General features: G+C 32.6%; 2 protein-coding genes across 3 annotated transcripts; one reads left to right on the plus strand and one right to left on the minus strand.

The window, feature by feature from the left end:
* Positions 1-4,224: 4,224 nt before the first annotated feature.
* LOC126750456 (uncharacterized) lies at positions 4,225-8,475 on the plus strand. Its single transcript, XM_050460079.1, has 2 exons — positions 4,225-4,525; positions 7,787-8,475. The coding sequence occupies exons 1-2, from the start codon at positions 4,345-4,347 to the stop codon at positions 8,368-8,370; spliced, it is 765 nt and encodes a 254-aa protein (XP_050316036.1). The 5' UTR covers positions 4,225-4,344; the 3' UTR covers positions 8,371-8,475.
* On the minus strand, positions 8,411-20,304 carry LOC126750457 (protein SGT1 homolog). 2 transcript variants are annotated; one of them, XM_050460082.1, is made up of 5 exons: positions 20,141-20,304; positions 19,851-20,072; positions 19,709-19,799; positions 8,655-8,833; positions 8,411-8,603 (listed from the first exon to the last, which is right to left on the minus strand). In XM_050460082.1, the coding sequence occupies exons 1-5, from the start codon at positions 20,165-20,167 to the stop codon at positions 8,496-8,498; spliced, it is 627 nt and encodes a 208-aa protein (XP_050316039.1). In that variant the 5' UTR covers positions 20,168-20,304; the 3' UTR covers positions 8,411-8,495. The 2 variants fall into 2 exon arrangements, with proteins under 2 accessions (XP_050316039.1, XP_050316038.1); XM_050460081.1 differs by having other exon boundaries at positions 8,655-8,851.
* Between the last annotated feature and the right edge of the window lie 4,869 nt (positions 20,305-25,173).

Genomic DNA, 25,173 nt, shown 5'->3' on the forward strand with positions numbered 1-25,173 from the left:
GAGCAGAAAACCACAATTTGACATGGGACTGAGATATTCATTTACTGTACTGCTATTTACGTCCTTAAATAAAGTCTTTAAGTCAATATCTATATCTTCTCTAAAGATTTCTATATTATTTTGCAATTTGTCATCAAAAAACATTATCAGCGAATCATTACTATTAAATCGTCTCCATTAGAGTATGTGCTATAACCTTCAATATTAAAATATTCAGAAGATGTTAATTGAAAACACTCAATACACAACTCACGGAAAAAATAAACACATCACAATGATTAAATTTTGCTTGTTGAAATAAAAGTAATAATTTACGTCCTTAAATAAAGTCGTTAAGTCAATATCTATATCTTCTTTAAAGATTTCTATATTATTTTCCAATTTGTCATCAAAAAACATTATCAGCGAATCATTACTATTAAATCGTCTCCATTAGAGTATGTGCTATAACCTTCAATATTAAAATATTCAGAAGATGTTAATTGAAAACACTCAATACACAACTCACGGAAAAAATAAACACATCACAATGATTAAATTTTGCTTGTTGAAATAAAAGTAATAATTTATCAACATTTTCTTCGTGAATGCTGACTAGTTATTACTTAAAGACTATAAAATTAATAAATTTTTGCGAAATATCCAAAAACATTACATTAGAACACCTTGCCAAACTTTAAAAGGGTTTTATTTGAATTATTCGATTAGAAAACAATGATTTTCAAAAATTCAAAATTACACAACATGCATTCGACAATAATCATAGAATACACTGGAATGCTTCCTCAATTTTAGCAAAGGAACCAATTTCAAAATTACGTAAACTAAAGGAAAGTGCATTTATAATGTTAAATGAAGATAAATGCTTAGCTACTTGTTAGGTTGGTTTTAATAATACATGAATTCCTTTGTTAAAAAGAGAGGTAGAACAGGGCATTCTCAAAATTAATTAATAATTTAAAATATATGATATTCATATTATTCATATATTATTATACATTAAGATCACACCCCTTTAATTTTAAAAGAAGTACCTTTGAACTTTTTGTTATCTTTCAAAACAGTTTGTCAAGTTATTAATCAACCGTGAAATTATATAAAAAAGTATTTAAAGTAATTATTAAGTATTTAAAGGAGTCGTAAAGGAAATATTAACGAGAAATTTAAAAGATAGGTATATTTCGTTCATACCTTTAATTTAATTTAATTTAACTTTATTTACCTTGATAACGGTAGTAGATATAACTACTACCGTACTAGAAACGTTGCTTCAAATTAGGTATTTTTATTTAAAAAGTAGGTCTTCTCGTTGTTTTTATCGTTTTTAATTTTAATATTCATTCAACAAAGGTAGGATATTGAAAAAAAAACGAGCTCAGAGATTAATAGATTAAACCTCAGCTCCTGGGTATATAAAAAAAATCTATTATACCTTAAGTAAATTATTGTATTTAAAACTTATTGAACTTAAATTAAATTAAATTAAGTATAACGAAAGATCTTTAAAGATTTACGTTCATATTTCTTTTAAATACGTGAATAAGACTATGTTCTTCTTCTTTTCAATTTTTGAGCGTGTGAGATAGTATTTTCTAAGTGTCTAAGTGTCCCATATAAAATAAGAAAGTTAGTGTCATACAAAAAAAACTGAATGTTAAAATATCCTCTTATTAAAGATTACTAAATTCCAAAATTTGGGAACAGCCGCCTTATGCAGCATCGTTCGTCTGCCACTTATATGTATAAATGTAGTCTTTATTAAAATGTTTTTCACAAATAAGTCTATTTTTTAGTAAAACCTCATCCATAACATATATTTGTCTTATAAGCAATATTGTAGAGGGCTTGAAGAGGAGTTAAAATTAAAACCTCATAATTTTTGGAAGTTAATTCAGAACTCAAAAGAAAATAGCTCGTTACCACAATCTATGTTTGATCAGAGAAGAGAGCTGTTAAGTAGCCCTCAGGGTATTGCCAATGCATTTGCCGATTACTTTCAGAGTTCTTACACTACTGGTGAATCGCCGCAAAATAATGTTGATATAACTCAAAAGCCTTATGTACAGTCCATAATTTTGTCTGATTTCACTGAAAATGATGCTTTACTGGCCTTAAAGACTATCAAGCCAAAATCAATAGTTGGCCCTGATAAAATACCAGCTTTTCTCTTATATAATTGCGCTTGTATTTTTGCTAAACCGTTAACAGTTCTCTTTAATCTGGCTCTAAAACAAGAATGTTTCCCGAACCTCTGGAAGTCATCAAAGATAATTCCAGTACACAAAAAAAATGATAAAAATCTCATCGAGAACTATCGGCCAATTACAATAATCAACAACTTTTATAAATGTTTTGAACGTGTTCTTCATTCGGCCTTATTTCCTTCAATGAGGGGTCTTATAGATCATCGTCAACATGGATTTATGAAAGGTAGATGTACCACCACAAACTTAGTTTGTCTTACAGAACATATATCTGAGTCAATAAATGTCAGGTCACAGGTTGACGTTATTTATACAGACTTCTCGAAGGCTTTTGACCGTCTGGATCATGGTATTCTTCTAAATAATCTTGACCAAAACTACGGTTTTTCTTCTCACCTAATACCCTTTTTTAGCTCTTATCTTACGGGTCGTCTTCAGCACGTGGAATGTTATGGCCGTAGTTCGGCTCAGATAGTTGCAACGTCTGGAGTTCCACAGGGCTCCATATTGGGGCCGCTCTTCTTCAACACATTTATTAATAGTATATCGGAACAGCTCACTGTAAATAGTTTGTTATATGCGGATGATACAAAATTATATTATGGCATCAATAGTATCTTAGATTGTATGGAATTGCAAAATAATATTAATCTCCTCAATGCATGGTGCAAAAATAACAATCTTCCTCTTAATGCTGCCAAGTGTAAAGTTGTTTCTTACTCTTTGAAGAAAAACCTGATTATGTATGACTATACTATGGACAGTGAGACTGTCCCGAGATCAACGGAGTTCAAGGATTTAGGGGTGACATTCGACAGCACTCTTTCCTTTCAGCCACACATTCAGGACATTGTTAATCGGAGCTACAGAATGCTGGGTTTTGTCATTAGGAACGCACATAGCTTTAATAATATCTTTAGTCTTAAAATTTTGTATTTTTCTTATGTGAGATCAATACTGGAATATTTTTGTGTGGTCACCATTTTATATGAATCATATACATGAACTAGAAAATGTTCAGCGTAAATTCTTAAAGTTCCTTTCATATAAATGTGACGGAGTGTACCCAGAAATTGGTTTTTCACATCAACGCCTACTAGAAAGGTACTCCTTTAGTAGTCTTGAGGAGAGGCGAAAATCTGCTGATCTGAAATGTTTATTTAAACTTCTTAATAATAAAATGGATTCGCCAGACTTATTACGACATGTAAATCTTCATGTGCCCCGCATATCATCTAGAAATTCTGACACATTTTACCTATCTAGACCTAGAACGAATATTTGTAAATATTCTCCAATGCGTAGAGCATGTGGCACTTTTAATTCTGTTCAGGATCAATGTGACATATTCAACTGCAGTTTGTCCGAAATTAAAAGAGTACGCTTTTCCTAGATAGTAGACATAAACAAAATTATTTTTTATTCAAGTATTGTATAATATTGTAGGAAACTATTGCTATTAATAATGTATTCTTTTTTTTCTCTAGTTTTGGATTCTAATTTGTATAATATTGTATTTTTTCCCCCACTCAATAATTGGAATTTTTTCTGTGGAGTGGTGTAATTAAAATAAAAATAAAATAAATAAAATATTTCCTGGTTTCCACAATTATGTATCCACTCAGCGAGTATTTCTGGCTTTTTTAAAGGGAACTTGAAAAAACCTATAATATTGTTTGTCCTTTTCTTCACGTTACTGCATCCACGATAAACGCAAATATTCATTTTAAGTGACGACCTATTAACAAGTTTTATTTAAAAACAAGCAAAATAAATCTGCTCAATTAAAAGTATTAAAAAATAATAAAGGAAATTCAAATGTAAGGTTGCGCATCTTCCCATATTCTCAATCAACGATATAATCAACGTAATAGCCTTGTGTTTCAAGGAAAATAATTTAACCCCGGCAACGCTGTATATGTTTCGCTTCGACACGTGCATCGAAAGAAAAAATGTTGCACGGCACTGCCTTGGCTCTCTTAAAACGTATCGCGCAATCGCATTACGTTCACCCCCACACAAACACACAACATTCGTCGCACGCGATACTCGTCTCCCGATATTTATCGAACCTTGAACCGCGTTGTGCAGTATAAATTGCGTGTTAACACGGCGTGTTGCTGCTGATCATCATTGAAATATGTCGTCGCTAAGCGGACTCGGCTTGGAAGATCCGTTTATGGATCCACTCTACAATTTCAACTTTATCGAGTTGATTGAGAGACGACCGTGCATTTGGAACAACACTTTACCGGATTATAATAAGAGAAACGTGGTGGATAGGGCTTGGCAAGAGGTTGCGAACGAAGTTGGTGATACGGGTAAGCTTAATACAAGAGCAACGACGCTTTAAGCACATATTTGTAAGCAATAAATAAATGTATAAGAGATAAATTGTTATTGGTTTTTGATAGCTAGTGTGGCCATACAAATTGTTTTTTTCTTCTATGTTTTATAGGACATATTCTGTTGTTTTCAGTAAAAGCACGTAATCATATACTATATTTGGCGGTAAATTAAATTTATTTTCATGTTTTTTAACGGTTTTTTACTCGCTTGAGCTTGAATTTATTTATTACTGTCAATTGTCAATAACCAAGTAGGGTAGGAGGGAGGCTAAGTATCGATATACATGAAACATCCAACGTATGGTTGGAAATAATGTTTTCTCCGAGTTTTCGTTACATACTCCAAATACTACTATACAATTCATAATAATGCAATAAAGAATATGAAATTGTAATAGATGTCGCAAGAGTGATCATAGAGCCATTTAGTGGTCAAAATACGAAGCGTTTTGGGGATATTTTTTTATACAGAATTTGTACTGTTTATTGCATCTTCATAACCGAATTTCCATCTTTACAAGTACTTCGTACTTACCTATCCGCTGCTAAAGGTCTCTTCCCGTTATCTTTCAAATAGCGGTGGATTTAAATACTAACCAGTACGACGTTGCCAAATAGTACTTTTTTACGGTCTGGCCGAGATTCTTTTGTTGATTAATTAGCCGATCAAGATATTACAAGGTTTACAAGAATCTTAATATTTTAAAAATTCCTTAAAACGATTTTAATGCTTTTAGTTTCATATGAAAGCTGATGAGTCTCCCTACCAAAAAGGTCTTTACAAGTTTCCTTTAAATACAACTATTTTGAAGTTATTGAAAAGTTTTTCAATGAATTGAAAAAATGTTCATATTGTCAAATTTATTTGAGAGCTTATGACTTGCTTTACCAAAAGACATTACAAGTTTCTTTCTAAATAAAACCGTTTCGGAGCTATTGAGTAGTCAATGAATTTATAAACCTTGATGCTGTCAAAGTCTTCACATCCAGGGTTAAGTATTTTCAGTTTCATATGAAAGCTGATGAGTTTTATTACCAAAAAGATCATTACAAGTTTCCATGTAAAGATATTGAAGAAAAATTTACAGACAGCGTATTTTTTCATAACTATGTCAAGCTTTATAGAAAAATGTACCATAAGACTATAAAAGCTGCAAAAGATATTTATTATAATAAAAGGATGATCGAGTCAAGTACACTACAATAAATACAATACAAAACAACTACTATAAATGAAATAAAAAACAAATCATCATCTGGTACAGATGGGCTCACTCAAAATGTTTTCCAATCTGCCAAATTGCACCTTAATTCATCTAACAAACTTAATTAACAAGTCATTCCAAAATGGAGTCTTTCCTACCTGCCTTAATACTGCAATAATTATTCCTTTGCATAAGGGAGGAGATAGACAACAAGCTTCAAACTATCGCCCAATCGCACTCCTTCCCACTTTATCAAAGATCATTGAACGATTGGTTAAAAAAACGCTCTTATCGTTTCTGTTTAAATATAAAATTCTTACTCCTCACTAATTTGGATTCTTGAGTAACAAGTGCACAAATGATGCTATGTTTTCTCTCTTTAATAGTTTTTACACCAGTATAAATAATAATCATTCAACAGCAACAATTTTTTGTGATTTCTCCAAGGCTTTTGACTGTGTAAACCATAACATCTTAATTGACAAATTGAATCACTATACGTTCAGAGGAACGCCCCTTGTGGTTTAAGTCGTATCTCAGTTACAGAAATCAGCTTGTATAGGTTGATACGACGAAGTTTTCTTGCAAACCAATAGAATGTGGGGTACCTCAAGGTTCAATCCTGGGCCCTATTTTGTTTCTGATCTTTATAAATGACATGGCCAATCTTAACATCAGTGGCAAAATTTGTCTTTATTGCTGACGATACTAGCTTTACATGGAGCAATCCGGATGCTAGGGCACTACATGCTACTATTTCTAATGACTTAATTACCATTAAATCGTGGTGCGATTCTAATCTTCTGTGCCTAAATGTCTCACAAACTAAAGTTTTATCATATAAAACTACTATTCAACCCTTTTACTAAACAACACCAGTTTGTACGTCGTTGAATCTGTGAAGTTCTTGGGACTTAATGTTGACTACTCCTTAAAATGGGACTTGCATATTGATGCCTTATATAAAAAATTAAGTTCAGCATGTTTTGCCTTAAGACCAGTTTCCAGGGAATTAAGTTTTCAAACATCAAGAACAGTTTATTATGCCCTTTTTGAGTCACATCTACGTTACGCCCTTCCATTCTGGGGCACATGCGGTGTGACTCAATTTGAGCGCATCTTTAAACTCCAAAAGAGAGCAGTTCGGCATCTGCTTGGACTTAATAGCAGAGTCACTGTCAAGAAATCTTTAAAAAATATAAGATACTTACTCCTCCCTCTTTATTCATATTGGAATCTATTTGCTTAGTACGCAAACATAAGTCAGAAATGCCAAGTAGGCCGTCTCACATTTATTCACTTCGCAACGCAGTGCATGATTTTTATCTGCAAATTCCTCGGTCCGAGTTAGTAAAAAGCTCTATTCTATACAGAGCCAAAAAGATGCATAATCATTTGCCTTTGGAAATTAAATCAATTACTTCTTTTCCTCGATTTCATAATGCTTTGAAGGCGTACTTTCTGGAAAAAGCCTTGTATGCAGTGAAGGTTTTTTTTCTAGGATAACTTTTTGGGTATCACACATACACTGGCTCTGTAGGTATATATCTTATACCTACAGAGCTAAAATAGAGAATATATTAGTTTTTTTTTCTTTTAGTAAATAAATTGCACTTTCATTCTGTATTTAATTAATTTACTGTTATTGACTATTGTGTTTATTTTTATTGACATTTTATACATCATGATGTATATTGACCAGGTACATTGTTTTTGTACAGTTTTGCATGTATTTATTTTGTTTGCATATTTATTTTTATTTTGTGTGTTTTGTTTTTATATGTTTTTTTTTATTAGCTTTGTCTACAAAATTTTGTAATTTTTTTACAATAAAGCATATGATTGATAACCGTCTTAGACTTTTTCAATGGACTTAAAAAAATCTTGATATTGTCAAAGACTTTACACAAAAATTCAAATATCCTGATAACTAATGTAAGAATTTTACTGGTTTTAATTTCATATAAAAGCTGAAAAGTTTCCTTTTATATATATATTTATATTTTATACATACAATTATATTTTTCAGCTGCAAACTGCCGTAGCAGATGGCGTAACATCCGAACCTCATTCCTAAGATGGCAAAAATCCAACTCCAAAGGCTCAAAAAAGAAATATTATTTAGCTGACCACCTTAAGTTCGTCCTGCCTTATCTTAATAATAAAAGACAACCGGTCCCATCCAACCTGAAAATGGTCCTGGATAGCAACGACGACTTTACGGAAGAAGAAATTGCTTGCGACTTTAACATCAAAACTGAAGAGTCTTTTATGGAACCAGACGAGGATTGCGATGCAGATTCTACCACATCGGATCAACATTATTCACCATATTCGCCATCGACTCCCATATCAGATTTGGAAACCCTTACACCCACATCAAAGGCTTCATCCAAAAAACGCAAAACCGACAATGAGTCTCCTGTTAGAAATTATAGACCTAAAAGTTGGGATGTTTTAGGTGAGGATCCCAACATCTCTTTTTTTAAATCAATTTTACCTTATATGGAAAAAATGACCGACAAGCAAAATCGCAAGTTTAGGCAAAAAGTTCTGGGTTTAATAGATGAAATACTGGACGAGGACGATGTCGGACCTTCCATGAGATGTTGAAGTTAGTTTTAGTATGAATTTGATCTCATTTAAACAACAATTAATGTTAAGAATTATATTTTAGTAAAAAACACTTGCAAATTAAAAAAAAAATTAGTACAAAAAGCTTTTATTATTAAATGAAGTTAACTATCCCACTTTTTAAACTCCATCCCATCGGGGGGTTTGACCTCCACCTTCTTCTCGGCCACTTCTTTCCAGTTTGTGCTTAACACAGTACCACCACTTTCCATCTGAAAAACGCCTACATAGAACTTTGAAATTTTCATTTATTTTACACTTACAAAACTTTTATTCATCGCTTTTCTAACTTCATCACTGCCTTTGCCATAAATTTCCTGGAAAAGTTTATTTAAAGCTTCCTCTCCTTCTGGTTTTTCCTCTTCTTCTTGTTTTTTTATTTCCTTTTCTACCTGATTCCAGTCTTTGCCTTTTTTTGATGTCGGATATGACGGTGGATGACCTAATTCAGAATTAGATGCTGAAATCATTAATTAAAAATAAATTTCCATTGGGAAGGACACTTGAGTAAGTTATAAATAAAATATGAAACAGTAGAAGTTGGAGGTTTTAAACTATATGATTTTTAATCAATTAATAAATGAAAAAATGCTTAAGTACAAAAAAAAGTTCATTTACAAAACTACAAAAAAAAACAAAATATACATAAACAAAAAAAAAAGAATAGTCATAGGTCCCTTAGAGTCGAATAACGTAGCAACGAGGAAGTAGTAAGGGTTTTGAGAAGAAGCTGATCTTCAACAGAGAAAGGATCTAAATGAGTTAAAGGAGAACTTGAAGGAGAGACAAAGAAAATGATCTACTTATTAAGTATTTTGCAGGGGTTCCTAAAATTGTTTCCAAAAAACCTTCAAAAAACTGAATGTGCCGCTTCCTCAGTTCCAATTAATGGTCTATTACCAAAACGTGAGGGGTTTACGAACCAAGCTTGACCCGTTGCACCAGAATGTGTCTTACAACTCTCAATATCACATAATTGTCTTAAATGAGACCTGGTTAACCAGTGAGTACTTTGATAATGAACTCCAATTATAAGATTATACTGTATACCGAAAGGATAGATCGGCTTTTACTAGTGAATGTTCTCGTGGCAGGGGAGTGCTGATTGCAGTGCATAAGAGAGTAACCAGTCGGGTTTTATCATCAAGTAAGGAAATTAAGGCACTGTTTGTTTGTGTAGGCTGAGCTATTAGTGGCTACTTCATATGTTTCACCCAGAAGCCACTCTAACAAGTATGCTATTTTTGTGGACAATTTGGAGGGGCTAGTGGACGGGACTCCCTCATTATCAATTGTTGATTGTGGGCGATTTTAATCTGCCTCACTGCCGTTGGTTGGATGAGGAGCTCGGATCAACTGCTGTTCCTCTGGCCTCAGCATCACCTGGTAAAGTCGAGTCTGTCCAGACAGTATCTGGCCTTTGTGCCCTATATAATTTATTTCAGGTCAACCATATTTCAAACGATACCGGCTCAATTCTGGACTTAGTATTGGCACCTTCCTCAGATGTATGTAGTTGTTTCTATGGCAGATTTTACATTGCTTCCAACAGACAATTATCACCCTCCAGTGTACTGTTGTGTGGAGTGTGGTCTTAACAGAAATTTAAGTGAACTGAAATTTAAGTGGCTGTGGTTCCCAGTACAAGGGACTTTCATTCGGTCGACTGGGATGCCATTTTGGATTTCCTATCGCAGTTTCATTGGGACACACTGTTAACGAATTTAGCTTTGAACGATATGTTAAATGTATTCTATAAAATTATGTATTTATATATTGACTGCCTTGTTGCTATATTCCGCTAAAAAATTTACATATTGGTTTCCATCAGAGTTTAAAGAGTTAATAGATGCAAAGAAGAGGGCACACAAGAGATTTTTAAACTCACAACTGGATGCCGATTATCCTGGTTTTTCGGTTTTACGGTCAAGATATAAAATTAAAAAAAAAAATGTTATGAGAAATATGCGTTTATTAGAGAGCAATCTCTTAGGAATAATCTGCGAAATTTTTGGAAATTTGTAAACAATAAAAAGGCAACAGTGCAGTCCCTCAAGAGAGAGAAATGCTCTTCTGGCATTGATTTGGTCAATCTGTTCTCTAAGTATTTTTCTGAAATGCATAGCAATGCACCACCTAACTGGAAGGAACGATTCAGTATCTGTGAATCAAGTTACGAATAATTTGAATGTTTCTAAGTTAAGCATAACAATCTCTGAAATTTATTCTGAGCTGGGTACATTAGATGCTTGCAAGGGTCCTGGCCCCGATGGGTTGTCTCCTATCTTCCTAAACCATTGCAGCTTTATTATCTCAAGACCTTTGTTTATATATATTTTTTTTATAAAAAGTAAAAACACAAAATCTTTGTTTATATTATTCAATTTATCCCTAAAGACAGGTGTTTTCCCTGACTTTTGGAAATCAGGCTTTCAGCACTCAGGTCATGAATTATATACCAATAAGTATCCTTAGTTCTATCCCAAACCTTTTTGAGAGGATTGTTTATGGTTTTTTGGTGCGTCATCTAGGTGTTGTAATTAATGACAGACAATTTGGTTTTATGTCAGAGCGCTCTACTGAGCTAAATGTTCTCACTTTTATTGAATTTGCTATCCAGTTTTTAGATGAGGGTTGTCATGTACATGCAGTGTATACGGACTTCAGTAAAGCTTTCCGCGTCAATTATGCAATTTTGTTAAGCAAACTAAGCAAGTACGGCCTTACCGGTCCCCTATATATGTGGCTGAAAAGCTACTTATCTAACCGTAGGCAGATTATTAAACTGTGCTATTGAATCAAATGAAGTACAGATTCCATCTGGTGTTCCCCAAGGATGGGGAACCTGGCGCCGTTGCTTTTTAACTTCTTCATCAATGATATTGGAAGTTGCTTCCTAAATAGCTACTATCTGAAATTTGCGGATGGCCTTAAGGTTTACCGTAAAGTCTCAAATTTGGATGATTGCCTGAAACTTCAGCTTGACTTAAATAGGCTTGCTGGTTGGTGCACCGCGAAAAATATGGTCTTGAATACCAGTAAATATCATTGCATACTTTTCTCTCGAGGTACAGGCCAGCTTAATCATATTTATACTATTAATGGCACCCCTCTGGGAATGTTATCTAGTGTAAAAGACCTTGGTATAACTTTGGACTCCCAGTTAAATTTTTCTCTTCATGTCACAACAATTGTATTAAAGGCTATGCAAATGCTGGGTTTTAAGAGGTTTTTAAGAGGTGCGCCAGAGATTTCCAGGACATTACTTCTATTTACCCTTAAATGCATTTTGCTGTAAAAATGCCACATACTTATTTCACCTATCCTAGACTGCTAACTAAATATTTTATTTCGCGAGTGCATATTTACAACAGTATCTTAAAGAGTGTAATACAAAGAGTTACTCATAGATGATGCTACATACTGATTTATACTCAATACTCAAACATTTATTTCCATAAACTCGTACAAATAGTATCGGATGTCAAAAAATAAAATTATAAGACCTAAACATAGAACTTTTAAAAAGACCTTAAGAAAAAACAATAAAAAATCTACAATTAACTAAAGACTAAGAATATAGAAAAACTACAGCTTTTAACAAAACCAACAAATACGAATTATGGAAGTAAGAATGAGACGATGCAATTTTAATATTCTGTTACCCTATAAAAGGAGTTTTTAATTAAAATTCTTTTCAATGAAGCTTTGAAGTTATTAACCTTCTTCTTTAATTATTTCCTTTCTTCTACCATATTTAGAAATAATATTCTTAGTTGTTGCCTGCTCGTCAGTGTTGTGGTTGTAATATATTTTGCTCTTGTTGAAAGAACTCGTCCATTATCTCAAAGAGACTTATGTAACTAGAGAGAAAAATGAAAACTCCAAGTCTCAGTCTCAAAATGCATTTTGAGACTGAGACTTGGAGTTTTCATTTTTCTCTCTATTTTGCTCTTGCTGGAAAACCCGCATATTTGTTTATACTTTTGTGAAAAAAGTGATATTGTTATAAGAAAGGTACGTATTTTATTTGTATTTAGCCAAAGTTGTAATTTTTTTAATAGTTTTATTGACGTTGCATATATGCAACATTGTGCATTTAGCGCTTAGTTTATATTTTTGTTTTGTTGCATATTTGCAATATTATCCACTGTAGTAAATATAGAAAAAGTTTATATTTTCAGAGTTTGAGGCATAAAATGAGCCGAAATCGACCTCTTAGTGATAAGGAGTTGGAATCCATATGGGAAAACTGGTCAGGTAGTGAAGATGGAATGGATTTTTCGGATACTAATAGCGAAGCAAACCGAAATTACATTTTGAGTAATTCAGATGAGGATCTGAGACGAGGATCAAGAAGATCTTAGGGTATTTGAGGAGGAATTAGGTGATGAAGTGCAAATAAATGCGATGGACGACGGGGCTGAAATGAAAGAGTGTTAGGTCGGGCCATCTAATAAAGTAAAGAATGATTCCAAAACAGGTACAAAAAAATTTGTAAAAAGAAACGTAACTTGGAAGCAGCACAATCTTTACTTGAACGATTTTCAATTAGCATTTCATGGCGATGAAGCCCTTTCTCTGGAAGTAATGGCGTTGGAGACTCCATACAGTTTTTTAAAATAATTTTTAAACAATGAACTAATCCATAAAATCGTCAACGAATCCAATTTGTATTACGTTCAAAAGAACCCAAACAACCAAGTTAGCTTTTGTGTCACTGACATAAAGAAATTTATTGGAATTTGTTATTTAACGTTCATAGTAAACTTGCCAAATGTACGATCATACTGGAATACGGATATAGGTTACGACCCTGTTCGAAATCTCATGCCTATAAATAAATTTGAAAAAATAAGACGTTACATACATTTTAACGACAATAATAATCATTTACCTAAAGACGATCATAACTATGATAGACTTCACAGGTTGCGATTACTTATTGAACACCTAAATGAAAAATTTTTAAGCATCCTTCTGGAACCAGCCTAGTAGTATGTACCTGTAGATGATCAAGTGCGACACTTCATGAAGCAGTATATGCCCATTAAACCTCACAAATGCGGCTTTAAACTTTTTGTCTGGCGGGTGTAAGTGGATTTGCCTACCGATTTGAAATTTATTCTCGGAGTGAAAATCATCAAACAAGAACGGACGGTGAACCTGATATTGGAGCGTCTGCAAATATCGTAATTCGTTTATCTCGAATTATACCTACTATGCAGAATTAGACTATATTGTGATAATTATTACACTACTATAGAGCTAATGGTATATCTTGCTAAAAGGGGGATATATTCTCTTGGAACTTGGAACGTCGTAATAGAATTCCAGATTGTAAACTACCAACCGATAATGAACTAAAAAAGGAAAAGGGTGGTAGCTCAGTTGAATATGTTTCCACCATCGACGGGACTGAATTGTCCTCTGTTATTTAGAGGAACAATAGATGCGTTACTTTTCTGTCAACTTATGCTGGCCAGAAGCCTCCTGGTACTGTCAAAAGACACGACAAAAAAGAATGCGAAAACATTGAAATCGAGTGCCAATATTATTCGCGAATACAATCATCATATGGGAGGGGTTGACCTAATGGACAGCTTTATAGGAAGATATAACTAAAATCTACGAATTTTTTACCATTTGTTGAATTTAACTATAATAAATGAATGGCTTTTATATAAAAAGGTTATGAAAGGAAAAAGAAAACAGTCGGAAATACTGCAACAATCAAAATTTAGGAGCATAGTTGCTAACTGTCTTTGTAATGTAAAAAAATCTACGGCCAAAAGAGGTAGACCATCAAGTTGATTAGATCGGGAAATTCAAGATAAGATACAGCGAGGAAATGCCCAGCACGTACCACCAAAAGACATGCGATGTGATCAAGTGTCTCATTGGTCAGTTTTTTCTAAAAAAAGAACCAGATGCAAACTTCCTGGTTGCACTGGATACACCGACATCGCGTGCGAGAAATCTAGAGTGGTATTATGTTAAAAAAAAATAAAAATTGTTTTAGAAAATGTCATGAATAAATAATCTAATTTGCCTGTAAATGCATAATATTGCAACAATAAAAAATTGAAAAAAAAAGACAAATTTAAAAAAACCTTTTTTTAATTTTTTTGCCCAGTTTTCTAACCATGTTTTAAGCCTAAAAATTTTTTTTTACCCAAAACAAAAAAGTTATGCATTTAAGGGTTAAGCTTTTTTACTGTGCACTAGTTCTTCCTCACTTAAAGTATGGTTCATGTATTTGGTCACCTCATTAAAACAATCACATTCAGATGATTGAACAGGTTTAGCACACATTTTTAAGATACTTTTTGTTCAAAAGGAATGTTCCACTTCCTATTATCTACCAGGAGTTTAAGTCTGAACTTAATATTCATACTCTCCAAACCCGTCGTAAACATCGTGACCTGTCAGTCTTCTATGACATTCTCCATTCTGGATCTTGCTGCCCAGATATACTCGGTAAAATTTGCCTACATGTTCCTTATAGGCAGACCTGTCAGACACCCTTGTTCCATATTCCATCCCACCAAACCAATTATGGAAACAATTTCTTTATTACCAGGGCAAGCAAACTTGCTAACCAGTACTCGGATCAGTTGGATTGTTTTAAAAAATAGAATAGAATTTTTAAGACTATTGAAAGCCTATGTTCTGTGAATTTATTCTGTGGTGTGAAAACATTTAAGTCAAATTTTACCCTCTCTATTTTTAAGGTTTTTATCAGGTATTATTATGATGCTTGTGCAATGTGTAGTGTAGGTTAGGTTTTTCTTCTCTTGTAAAATGTTTTATATTGTTATAAATTGGGCAATTGCTTGTTGGAAGAGAATAAATGTAAAATAAATCACATAAAATCAAAAGCTTCAAATTCACATGCCTCAACTGATAATTAAAAGTAAAAACACATAGAATAAATCCATAAACAAATTAAACCCATTGCATGGAGAGATATGTTTCTTATAAACTAGGCAACATTTTCAAGCTAATACAAGACTGCTCAAAATACTTTTTAAGCATAAACCTTAGAGCCTGTTATTGTAAGATAAATATTAAAGAAAAACTGGTGGTACTACAAGCCCAGAATGGAACTCAACTAAGGAAAAGTACTTAGATCTCAGTACAAGTGACTCTAAGTGATTAAAGAGCCCTATCAAGGCATATAACAACTAAAAACGTAAGCTTTACCAGAAAAGCCCTGATATGTTCCTCAAATTTTAAATTATCTTTAATTGTGAGATCCAGTAATTTAAAAAAAAAAAAAATACTTTTATTACCATTCAAAATTATTAAACATTATTACAGAATATACGAAACTAAATTCCATGAATATACAAATAATTCAAAATTACAACAATTTGTTTGGTAATCGGAGTGCAACGCGATTTTTATTAAAAAAAAACCGATACACATGCAAGTACATAGATTACTTGTACATGTGCTGTACAACCCGTGTTCCTAAATAAACTATTTTCTAAAAAACGTAATATTATGTATTTACAATAAGGTCCATACCAAAATCAAAAGGGACAATATATGCATTTTACAATGAACTAGCGAGTGGCTATGAAGCTGGGCAAAAAGAAAAACAAAAAAAAAACAAAAGAATCCAAAGACGAGCGAGAACGGTATAGGGGCGAGCACGAAGGGTAGATAATAGGCGAGTGAGAATTTAATTTTAATGTAAATATTTGCAATTAGCAAGATCAGGTGTGCAGAACATTAATTAAAACAAAAATACCATTTTATAAAATACGGTCACATTAGGTTACCATAATTTGCGTGTTTAAGAGATATTTTTTTAAGTTTATAATAAATTTTTTAGGCGAACATTCCTTTATATAAATAGGTAGTTCATTCCACATCCGAATGCCCATATATAAAAAAGATTTTTTAAAGGTTGCTGTTCTATGTAAAGGAATTCTAAGCAAAGGGGGATTTCTTGTATTATAAGGAATATCTTGATTAAAAAATAAATTTCTTAAATTTGCAGGCTGTCCGGTTTTCATTATTTTATAAATTAAATTAAACATATGGACTTTCCTTCTATTGCTCATATTCAGAATTAAATTAGAATTTAAATATGGAGTTATGCGGTTTCTAGAGGCAACATTAAATGAATATCTCATGCAACTATTCTGAAGTTTTTGTATTTTGTTCGATAAGTATTTAGTTAAAGAATCGCCGTATACAATATCCCCATAGTCAAGTAATGAAAGAACTAGTGTATCACACAGCCAATATTTTATTTTTGAAGGCAACATTTTCTTATACTGATAAAGGCCCTTTAATCTGATGTAGGCGGCTTGAAGTTTGACTTTAATATGGGAAGTAAAGTTAAGATTTGAATCAATAACTACACCTAAATTACGTTTTTCAGTTACAACTGGAACAGACTCGCCTTTAACAACTACTTTAAATCTGTTTGAAACCTCCTGCAGCTGACTCTTGTTATGTGTTACAAACATTACACACGATTTTGATGCGTTAAGTTTTAAGTTATGATTTTCAGTAAACACGGCCAAGCTCTGTAGATCAGTATTTATTTTATTTTGCGCCTCATGCAGACCTGGAGTATCAAAAGCAATATATACCTGGGAATCGTCAGCATACTGTTGGAGTTTTGAATTTTGAAGACACTTTTCCATATCAGCCACATAGAAAGAAAACAGCAACGGTCCTAATATGGATCCTTGTGGAACACCCATGGTAAGAGGCAAGAAGTTGGAGAACTCATAATTTGACTTTTTGATTACCCGAACGCAGTGAGACCGACCCTCAAGATAAGAGTGGAAAAATATAATGGCATTTGTAGACAACCCAAAATAGTGTAATTTAACTAATAGTAATTTATGATCAATGGTGTCGAATGCTTTACTAAAATCAAGTAGGGTTAAGCAAGTTATCTGTTTTTTGTCTTCTTTAATTCTAATATCATTAATAAGGCTTATGAGACTTGTTGTAGTACTAAAAGATTTTCGAAATCCCGACTGACAATCAGAAATTATTTTAAACTTATATAAATATTTAGAGAGTTCATTATAAATGTGACGTTCTAATATTTTTGATATAACTGGTAAAATGCTTATTGGTCTTATGTCTTTAAATTCTTCAGGGGAGGAAATTTTAGGTAAAGGAATAAGAATAGCTTGTTTCCATTCACTAGGATAAATTTTCTGCAAAATACAACTATTAATAATATTAACTAAAGCCTCTAAACAATAAGGAAGACATATATTTAAATCTTTAATACAAATTTCATCAACTCCCATTGCATTACTTCCAATGTTTTTTATAATATTCGCAGTTTTTTCCTCATCAATTAAATTGATATAAAACTCTTCCTGACTAACATTTAGTTTATTATTTTTGTAGAAGTCAATTTTTTCATTTGAGGTTGATTTTGTTGCACTCCGTGGCTTGAGTTAGAAAAAAATGAGTTTAGGTCAACTGCATTATTTAGTGTTTCTGGTAAAGGATTGGTTTTAGTTTTTGTAAAATTAAGTTTTTTAGCAGTTTTCCAAAAATCTTTACCTTTTTTTAAGGAAAATTGTTTGAAATATGCCGCTTTCTCTCTACTTATGGCATGTTTAGTGAAATTTCGAAGCTGTCTGTAGTAATTTAAATTCCCAGGAGTTTTCTGTTTTAAATATTTGTGACGTGCCTTATCTCTAAGTTTCATTAAAAATTTTATATTGCTCGTGATCCAGGGAGTAAAAGGTTTTTCTTGTAATATTTTAGTTTTAAAAGGTGCATATTTATTAATTAAGTAAGTAATATTATTTTTTAGTATTGAAATTTTTTCACTAATATTATAAGTATAATATATATCATGCCACGGGAGTTGTTCTGCCTCATTTTTAAAAGCTATGGTATTAGTTTTTGCATAGTCACGATATTTTATAACTTTTTTGTATGCTTGATATTTAGGAATATTTAGCTCTATATATGTTAGGTTATGATCAGTTACACTCTCTGGCATGTATACAGATTTGGCATTCATGTATTCAAGGTTATCACTAATTATTATTAGATCCAAAAGGGTAGATGTATTTGAGGAAATATTTATTCTAGTTGGATCCATTATTTTCTGAGAAAGATTAAACATTTCTAAAGTATTTTTAAATTTTTGAGTAATTGTAGTTTGTTTTAATAAGTCTATATTAAAGTCACCAAAAAGAATTACACTATCATAATATGGTATAGAGACACTTAACATGTCCTCAAAAAAATCAAGAAACCTAGATGTATTCGTAGAAGGAGGCTTGTATAAGTTTGTAACAAGGATATTTTTTTTATTTAACGTAAATTTAAAACTGAGATACTCAAAGTCATCTGTGGCATCTTCAAATGTGACTAACGAAAATTTTATATGTTTTTTTACGTAAATGCCCAAACCTCCTCCACGAGAACACCGATCTTTTCTTAAAAAATTGTATCCTGGAATATTAAAATATAAAGTGTCATCCTCAGGAGTGAGCCATGTTTCTGAAATCCCCAATATATCAAAATTAAAGTCAGAGGCATAATTTACAAATTCATCAAAGCCTGTTTTTATAGAACGTATGTTTACGTGACTAACACTGAACACAGTGTGCACCTGCTGATCTTGCATGGTACTATCATTCGCCATCACAGAATAAATACCCCAAACCACCCCACCGACCGCGCTCGCCAAAGTTTCCGCCCATTAAAAGCCATATAGAAAGCCAACCACTCCCCAAATGTAATACAAAAAATAAAAAATATATATTAAGCACATACCTATTCCTAATAAATCCCGATGATAGACCTAAAGAACTTAAGTAAAAACAGAATAGCTCTACCATAATGATAAGAGAGCACTTTGGTCCCGCAAGCATAAATTACAAATAAACCGATCAAGTGATTAATAATAATAGTAATAATTTAGCACTTACAGCAGAATAGGTAAAAAAAAATAATTTGTTATTATTACATAAAGGCTAGTTTATAATTATTACACTAAGCTCATATCGAAGGTAAGTTAACATTAATCATTTGTTCTAGTACCCCAACACTACTTCCATGCCAAACAATCAAAGTATAATCAGCAAAAAGCCTAATTAACCCTAATTAACTTTGATTCATTACTAAGGAGTAGAATAAATAGTTGAAATGTATACTTTAGAAATAAGAAAGATTTGAAGTTTCTTTTCAATTAGTTGAATAACATATTCAATTGTGCTGCTCTACTGAAGACAGAAAAATGATAAAATCAATATAAAGGACAGTTACGAGCTATAATAATAGTCTATAGTGTAATTAATAATACTCTTACCTTGAGGTATAATTTTAATAGTTTCCTCTGTAACTGTTCCCTCGAGTTTGTCCCATCTAATACCATCAACTTTATTCAATTTAATTTCAATCTAAAACGACTGTTAATTAACTTTTTTTAACTGATAATTGAAATAACTTACTTTTGATGGAGTTAGCTTGTAAGTGCTTTGCTCAGGCACAATTTTATGAGACAGATTGTAACTTTTATGGCATTCTTCATACTCGGGTACAATGATGTGCACTTGAACTTGAGTATTCTTAAAATCTACCTTTAGCTGGTCCTCTTTGATATTTTTTACTAAAATGGTGATCACTACTGCGCTATCTGTTTGGTACCAGTCATGTTTAAAAGGCAGTTCAGGCTACATTAAAATAAAAAAAAATAGTTAATATTGAGAAGAAACATTAGTACGTAATGCGTTGGTTTAACCTTAGATTTGGTGACTTCCTCGCTCATGTTCCGGGCTTTATTGCATTTGAGGGTGATTGAATAACGGGAGAATAATAGAATTTCTGGAAGCTCTTATATTGCAATGGAAAATACTGGAAAATGTCATGGTGACAGTAAAATGAAAGTAATCAGCTGTTGAAGATGGGTGCTGCTATCTATTAATCAATTGATAAAGCTGTTTGCTTTGGTAGTGTAGCAAGAGATGGTGTGGGATTAATTGTGATTAGGTTTCTGTAAATAAGAAACAACCGGTAGCTGTCAAGAATTTAGATGTCTTTAATTTAGTAATTTAAATATTGTTCTTTACCTGTGAAGATTGCGTTTATCATGCAACATTCTTATTTAAATAAATACTAGTGCTTTTAGTTATTTTTAATAGTTAAATAGAATTAATTAGGGGCTTAAAACGTGTAGCGCCACCTAGTAACTTATTGATAAACCGATTTGCTTTGACAGTTAAATAAGAGATGGCGAAGTTTTTAAAACAAGGTTTCTGTAATACCAATGGCGCTATCTATTAGCGAGATCATAAAATCATTTGCCTCGGCAAGTCAGCAAAAGATGGCGCATTTTTTATTAAAAGGTTTCTGCACCTAATGGCTGGCGTCATCTATTAGCACATTAATGAAGTCATAATTTGGTTGAAGAATTGAGCAGAAGATGGCGCACTTTGCATTAAAAGATTTCTGTAAATCGTAGAATCACCATCTATTTATTAATTCATGAAATAAGGCGCTCCCTTCGGCAATTTACCAAGAGATGGCACACGATTCGTTAAAAGATTTCTGTAATTCGAAAAAGAAAAAGATAAAGAGCGACATCTATTAACCAATTAAATTCTGACTTAACTGATCACTATCCAATCATACTAAATATAACAAACCAGACTAATGATACCATTAATAAAAGAAATGAGATAAAACAAATAAAAATAGAGCAAATTGATGACATTGTCGTAACACCTTGAGTAAAATACTTATAAAATGCAAGTATGACTATTACAATAACAAAAAAAATGAAAACCAAAATAATATTAAAAAAATGTAGGGTAATGTCGCCCATATTGAACTACTTTTGACAAAACTGGCTGTTACTTATATAATAAATTTAGAATAATTAATTTAAAGGGTCTGAAAGATGAACCGGCTATTTTATTAAAATTTGGTGACCATAAATGACATTTTTGGAATGTCAACACATTTTTAAATTGATATTAAAAAAATATTTGCAAGTGGTTCATTTTGGGAAACGGGTTGCACAAGTTGAACCCTCGGTGTCCCAAATTGAACCTACACACAATATGGAATCAAGAAACGCATAATAAATTGAAGAAATAATGCCATCCAAAAAATAAATAAAAATCTTTATTTCTATAAAATAAACCATTTATACAAATTAACACTGGCTTGCAATATTGCCAAAGAGAATCAGTACCTGCAAAAACAAAATTTTTATTCTCAAAAAAGAAAACTCGACGAGAAAGATTACGTCGACCAATTTAGAAAAAAAGATAACACTTTACTTAGACTAATGTAAGAAAATAAAGGCTTATTAACTAAAGTTAGGTAAATACAAAGAATCAGAACAGAACTTTTAGTTTTATAGAAGGAAACTTATAAACTAATAAAAAGAACCGTTAACAAACGCACGAATTACAAAAAAATACTTTTTTTTTGGGACCTACCCCTACGCAGCTGCAGTGGAACCATGTTTTGCATTTTAGGCATTGAATCATGTCCCTGCATTCGTCCAATTCACACTCCCCACAGAACCATTTTCCCGATTCCTGTTTCATTAAGTCTTTTGTTTTTGGGACTTTACAGGTTCTTTTATTTTTTTATTTTTATTTTTTCCCACACTGGCCTCAAGATCGTCCCTATAAGCACTACTAGTTATTTCCACTGACTTTTGAATGCCTCTACGTCTTTTTGTTACATTCTCATTTACAACTGTTTTGGGTATAGGGGCGACTTCATCTAATAGTGATGCCGTGGATGTTGAAGATTGGTTCAAATCGAGGACTGGTGGTTCGGACACAGACGTGGAGCAGTCCCGTTGTACTGTCTTCCTTAGTGTCCGATTAGTTCCTTCAATTTCCGAAGCATCATGTTGGTCGTTTGTCTGAGTAACATTTGGCATTAAAGCATCAGCAGCAATGAAATCAGATTCTTTAAAGACATGCCTATCAATAGGCCAAACACCTGATACCCTGAAACCATTCACTCCCGTGTCAATGGTTGCCGCTCTTCCATATGCTTCATTTAAGAGCTCTGCTACTTGAAATTGGGAAACCATTCGTCCAATATTGCTCCTTAACCATTTTTCTGAAGCCTGAGTGTAATATACCTCTAATGGTTTGAAAAAGGATCTATCTAGTGGCTGTAAGCGATGAGTGGTATAACCCGGTAGTTGAACCATTATCACACCATTTTCTCTTGCTAGAAGAAGAGCTTCAAGATTTTTACAATGTGTTGTGTGCCCATCTAGCAGAAGTAGCACCTTATTGTCCTTTGTAGGACGAACCGTATTTATGAAATGCTGCAACCATTTCACGAATATCTCGCTGGTGATGTATCCCGAATCCGATATCATGATTTTACTTCCAGGTGGAGCTCTATTACCTAGTTCTGGGGTAAGCCTCTTGCGCTTAAAAATTATCATAGGTGGCACGTAAAAGCCTGATGCACTCACACAACAAACTATTGTTGTATTAACACCACGTTCTCCTCTAGCCACAGAACCGACGATCTTGGATCCTTTGGCCGTGACAACCTTTTGACATTTTTTGGCTACGGTGGAAAAACCAGATTCATCCATGTTAAAGATGGTTGTTGCCTCGATTTTGTGCTCATCACACAATTTTTCCAGTAAGTCGTAGAATTCCAGAACGTTTTCCTTGTTAAATCCTTTAATCCTATTGAGTGAAGTGGATTGAGGTTGACGCAGTGATAAATTGGGGTGTCTCTTCATAAATTTGTAGTACCATTTCTTACCCGCAATTCTTTTTTCTTTGTTGAACTGATGAGGGATTTTGTGTTTTTCAGCCAAATCAAAAGCAATCTTTCGAATATCACGTATAGTCAATCCAAAAAGGCAGTTTGCAAATTGAACGATACGCTCACAAAGTAGTTCTTCAAGTTCACTGTCAAATGTAGTACTTCTTCCAAACGATTTCTTTGTACCATTGGCTATTTTATTTGTTTCTCGTACATGCCGAAGTAGTGTGGCTTTGGGAATGTTATATTCCCGATAACATTTATTCAAGCCCTTTTCACCAGAGTTATAGGCAGCTAATGCCTTCTCCAAATCGGCCGCCGACTACTTTCCATAATTTCCTCTTTTCGCCATCTGCAAAAAAATACATACAGAGAGAGTGTAACTAAATTGATGATCAATATTGATACCACGTGTTCTTGAGCCAAAAAAAGGACAAGAGTTCATGTAACAATTTTTCCTGCGGCACTCCGTTGCCGAGATACAAGGTGCTAAAATTAAACAATGCCATATTTTTATTGAACTAAAAAAACGGTACGCTACTGCTTTTTTTAAAATAAAAATTATTTTTGTAATCTTCCATTAGTTTCTAACAAAAATGTCCTTTCAACTTTTTTCTGTGCGGTGAACGGTTTTTAAGCAAAAAAATAAAATTCATTTATTTGCATGACCTGTGCATCTTTAAGGATGAAGCAAATGCAGGTAAATACATTTTATTTTTTTACTCGGAAATTGTTCACTGCACAGAAAAAAGTTAAAAGGACATTTTTGTTAAAAACTAATGGAAGATTACAAAAATAATTTTTATTTTAAAAAAAGCAAGAGCGTACCGTTTTTTTTTTTAGTTGAATAAAAATGTGGCATTTTTTACTAAAGTAAAAAAAGGCAAAGCACCCTGTATCTCGGATACGGAGTGCCGTAAGAAAAAATATTACATGAACCTTTTTTTTTTGGCTCAAGAGTACGTGGTATCAATATTGACCATCACTTTAGTATCACCCTGTATTTATTACATTTAGATAAATATTTTATAAAAAAAAAAAACTGTTGCTTAAATTGAACCCCGGTTCAACTTAGGATACCGTTTGGGGTTCAACATGAGCAACCGGACAAAATTTTAAACGTAACCTGATACTTCAAAACGAATAGATTTTCAATGCATTCAAATATGCTTCAAATATTGCTTAGAATATGTAGTGTTTATTGTTATTAATACATTTGCTCTTACCTTTTTTATGAAGTCTTAATCTGCTTAGGTACACACCGAAAAATTTACATAAAATATGGCTTCTTAACACATCAACAAATGCACTGTTGTTGTGGAAAGAAACCACGTGCCGCGAAATAAAGTGGTCTGGGAATCTTGATTTGGAAAAATTATAGACGGCGCTAGGTTCTCTCGTAGTGGGAAATTTTAAGGAGGTTCAATTTGGCAGGCGGTTCAATATGGGCGCCCTTACCCTATAAGTTGGTATCTGAAGCTACAAATGAACAAACAAATAAAAGCAATGATAACATAAATATTTTAAATAACAAGGGACAAGGTTTTGAAAATGACAAAAATATGGCAGACTATTGCAATGATTATTTTATTATGTTGGAGTATGTAATGTAAATAGCGAAGTCAATGTGGATAATAAAATTAGTAATAACTGTTCAAGTACAAATCAATGAACTAATCAAAAATATAACTTCTTTAAATAATAATAGCTCCCCAGGAATTCACAAAATTCCAAGTAAACTAATAAAAAATATTCATGTTTATACATATTAAAACCACTTATACATATTATAAATTTAATTTTTAAGACCAGTATTATTCCTATCCAATTTAAAACAACTATTGTTACACCAATTTATAATTGACATTAACAATTTTAGACCCATAAGTGTTATGAATGATTTTGGTAAGATATTCCAAAAATGTCTTAAAGATAGACTTCTTGCTTTCTTTGGGGAAAACTGCATTATTTCAAAAAATCAGTTTGGATTTGTTGAAAAACTTACACTAGTACTAC

Source organism: Anthonomus grandis, chromosome 2 (assembly GCF_022605725.1).
Source record: "Anthonomus grandis grandis chromosome 2, icAntGran1.3, whole genome shotgun sequence".
Classification (NCBI taxonomy): domain Eukaryota; kingdom Metazoa; phylum Arthropoda; class Insecta; order Coleoptera; family Curculionidae; genus Anthonomus; species Anthonomus grandis.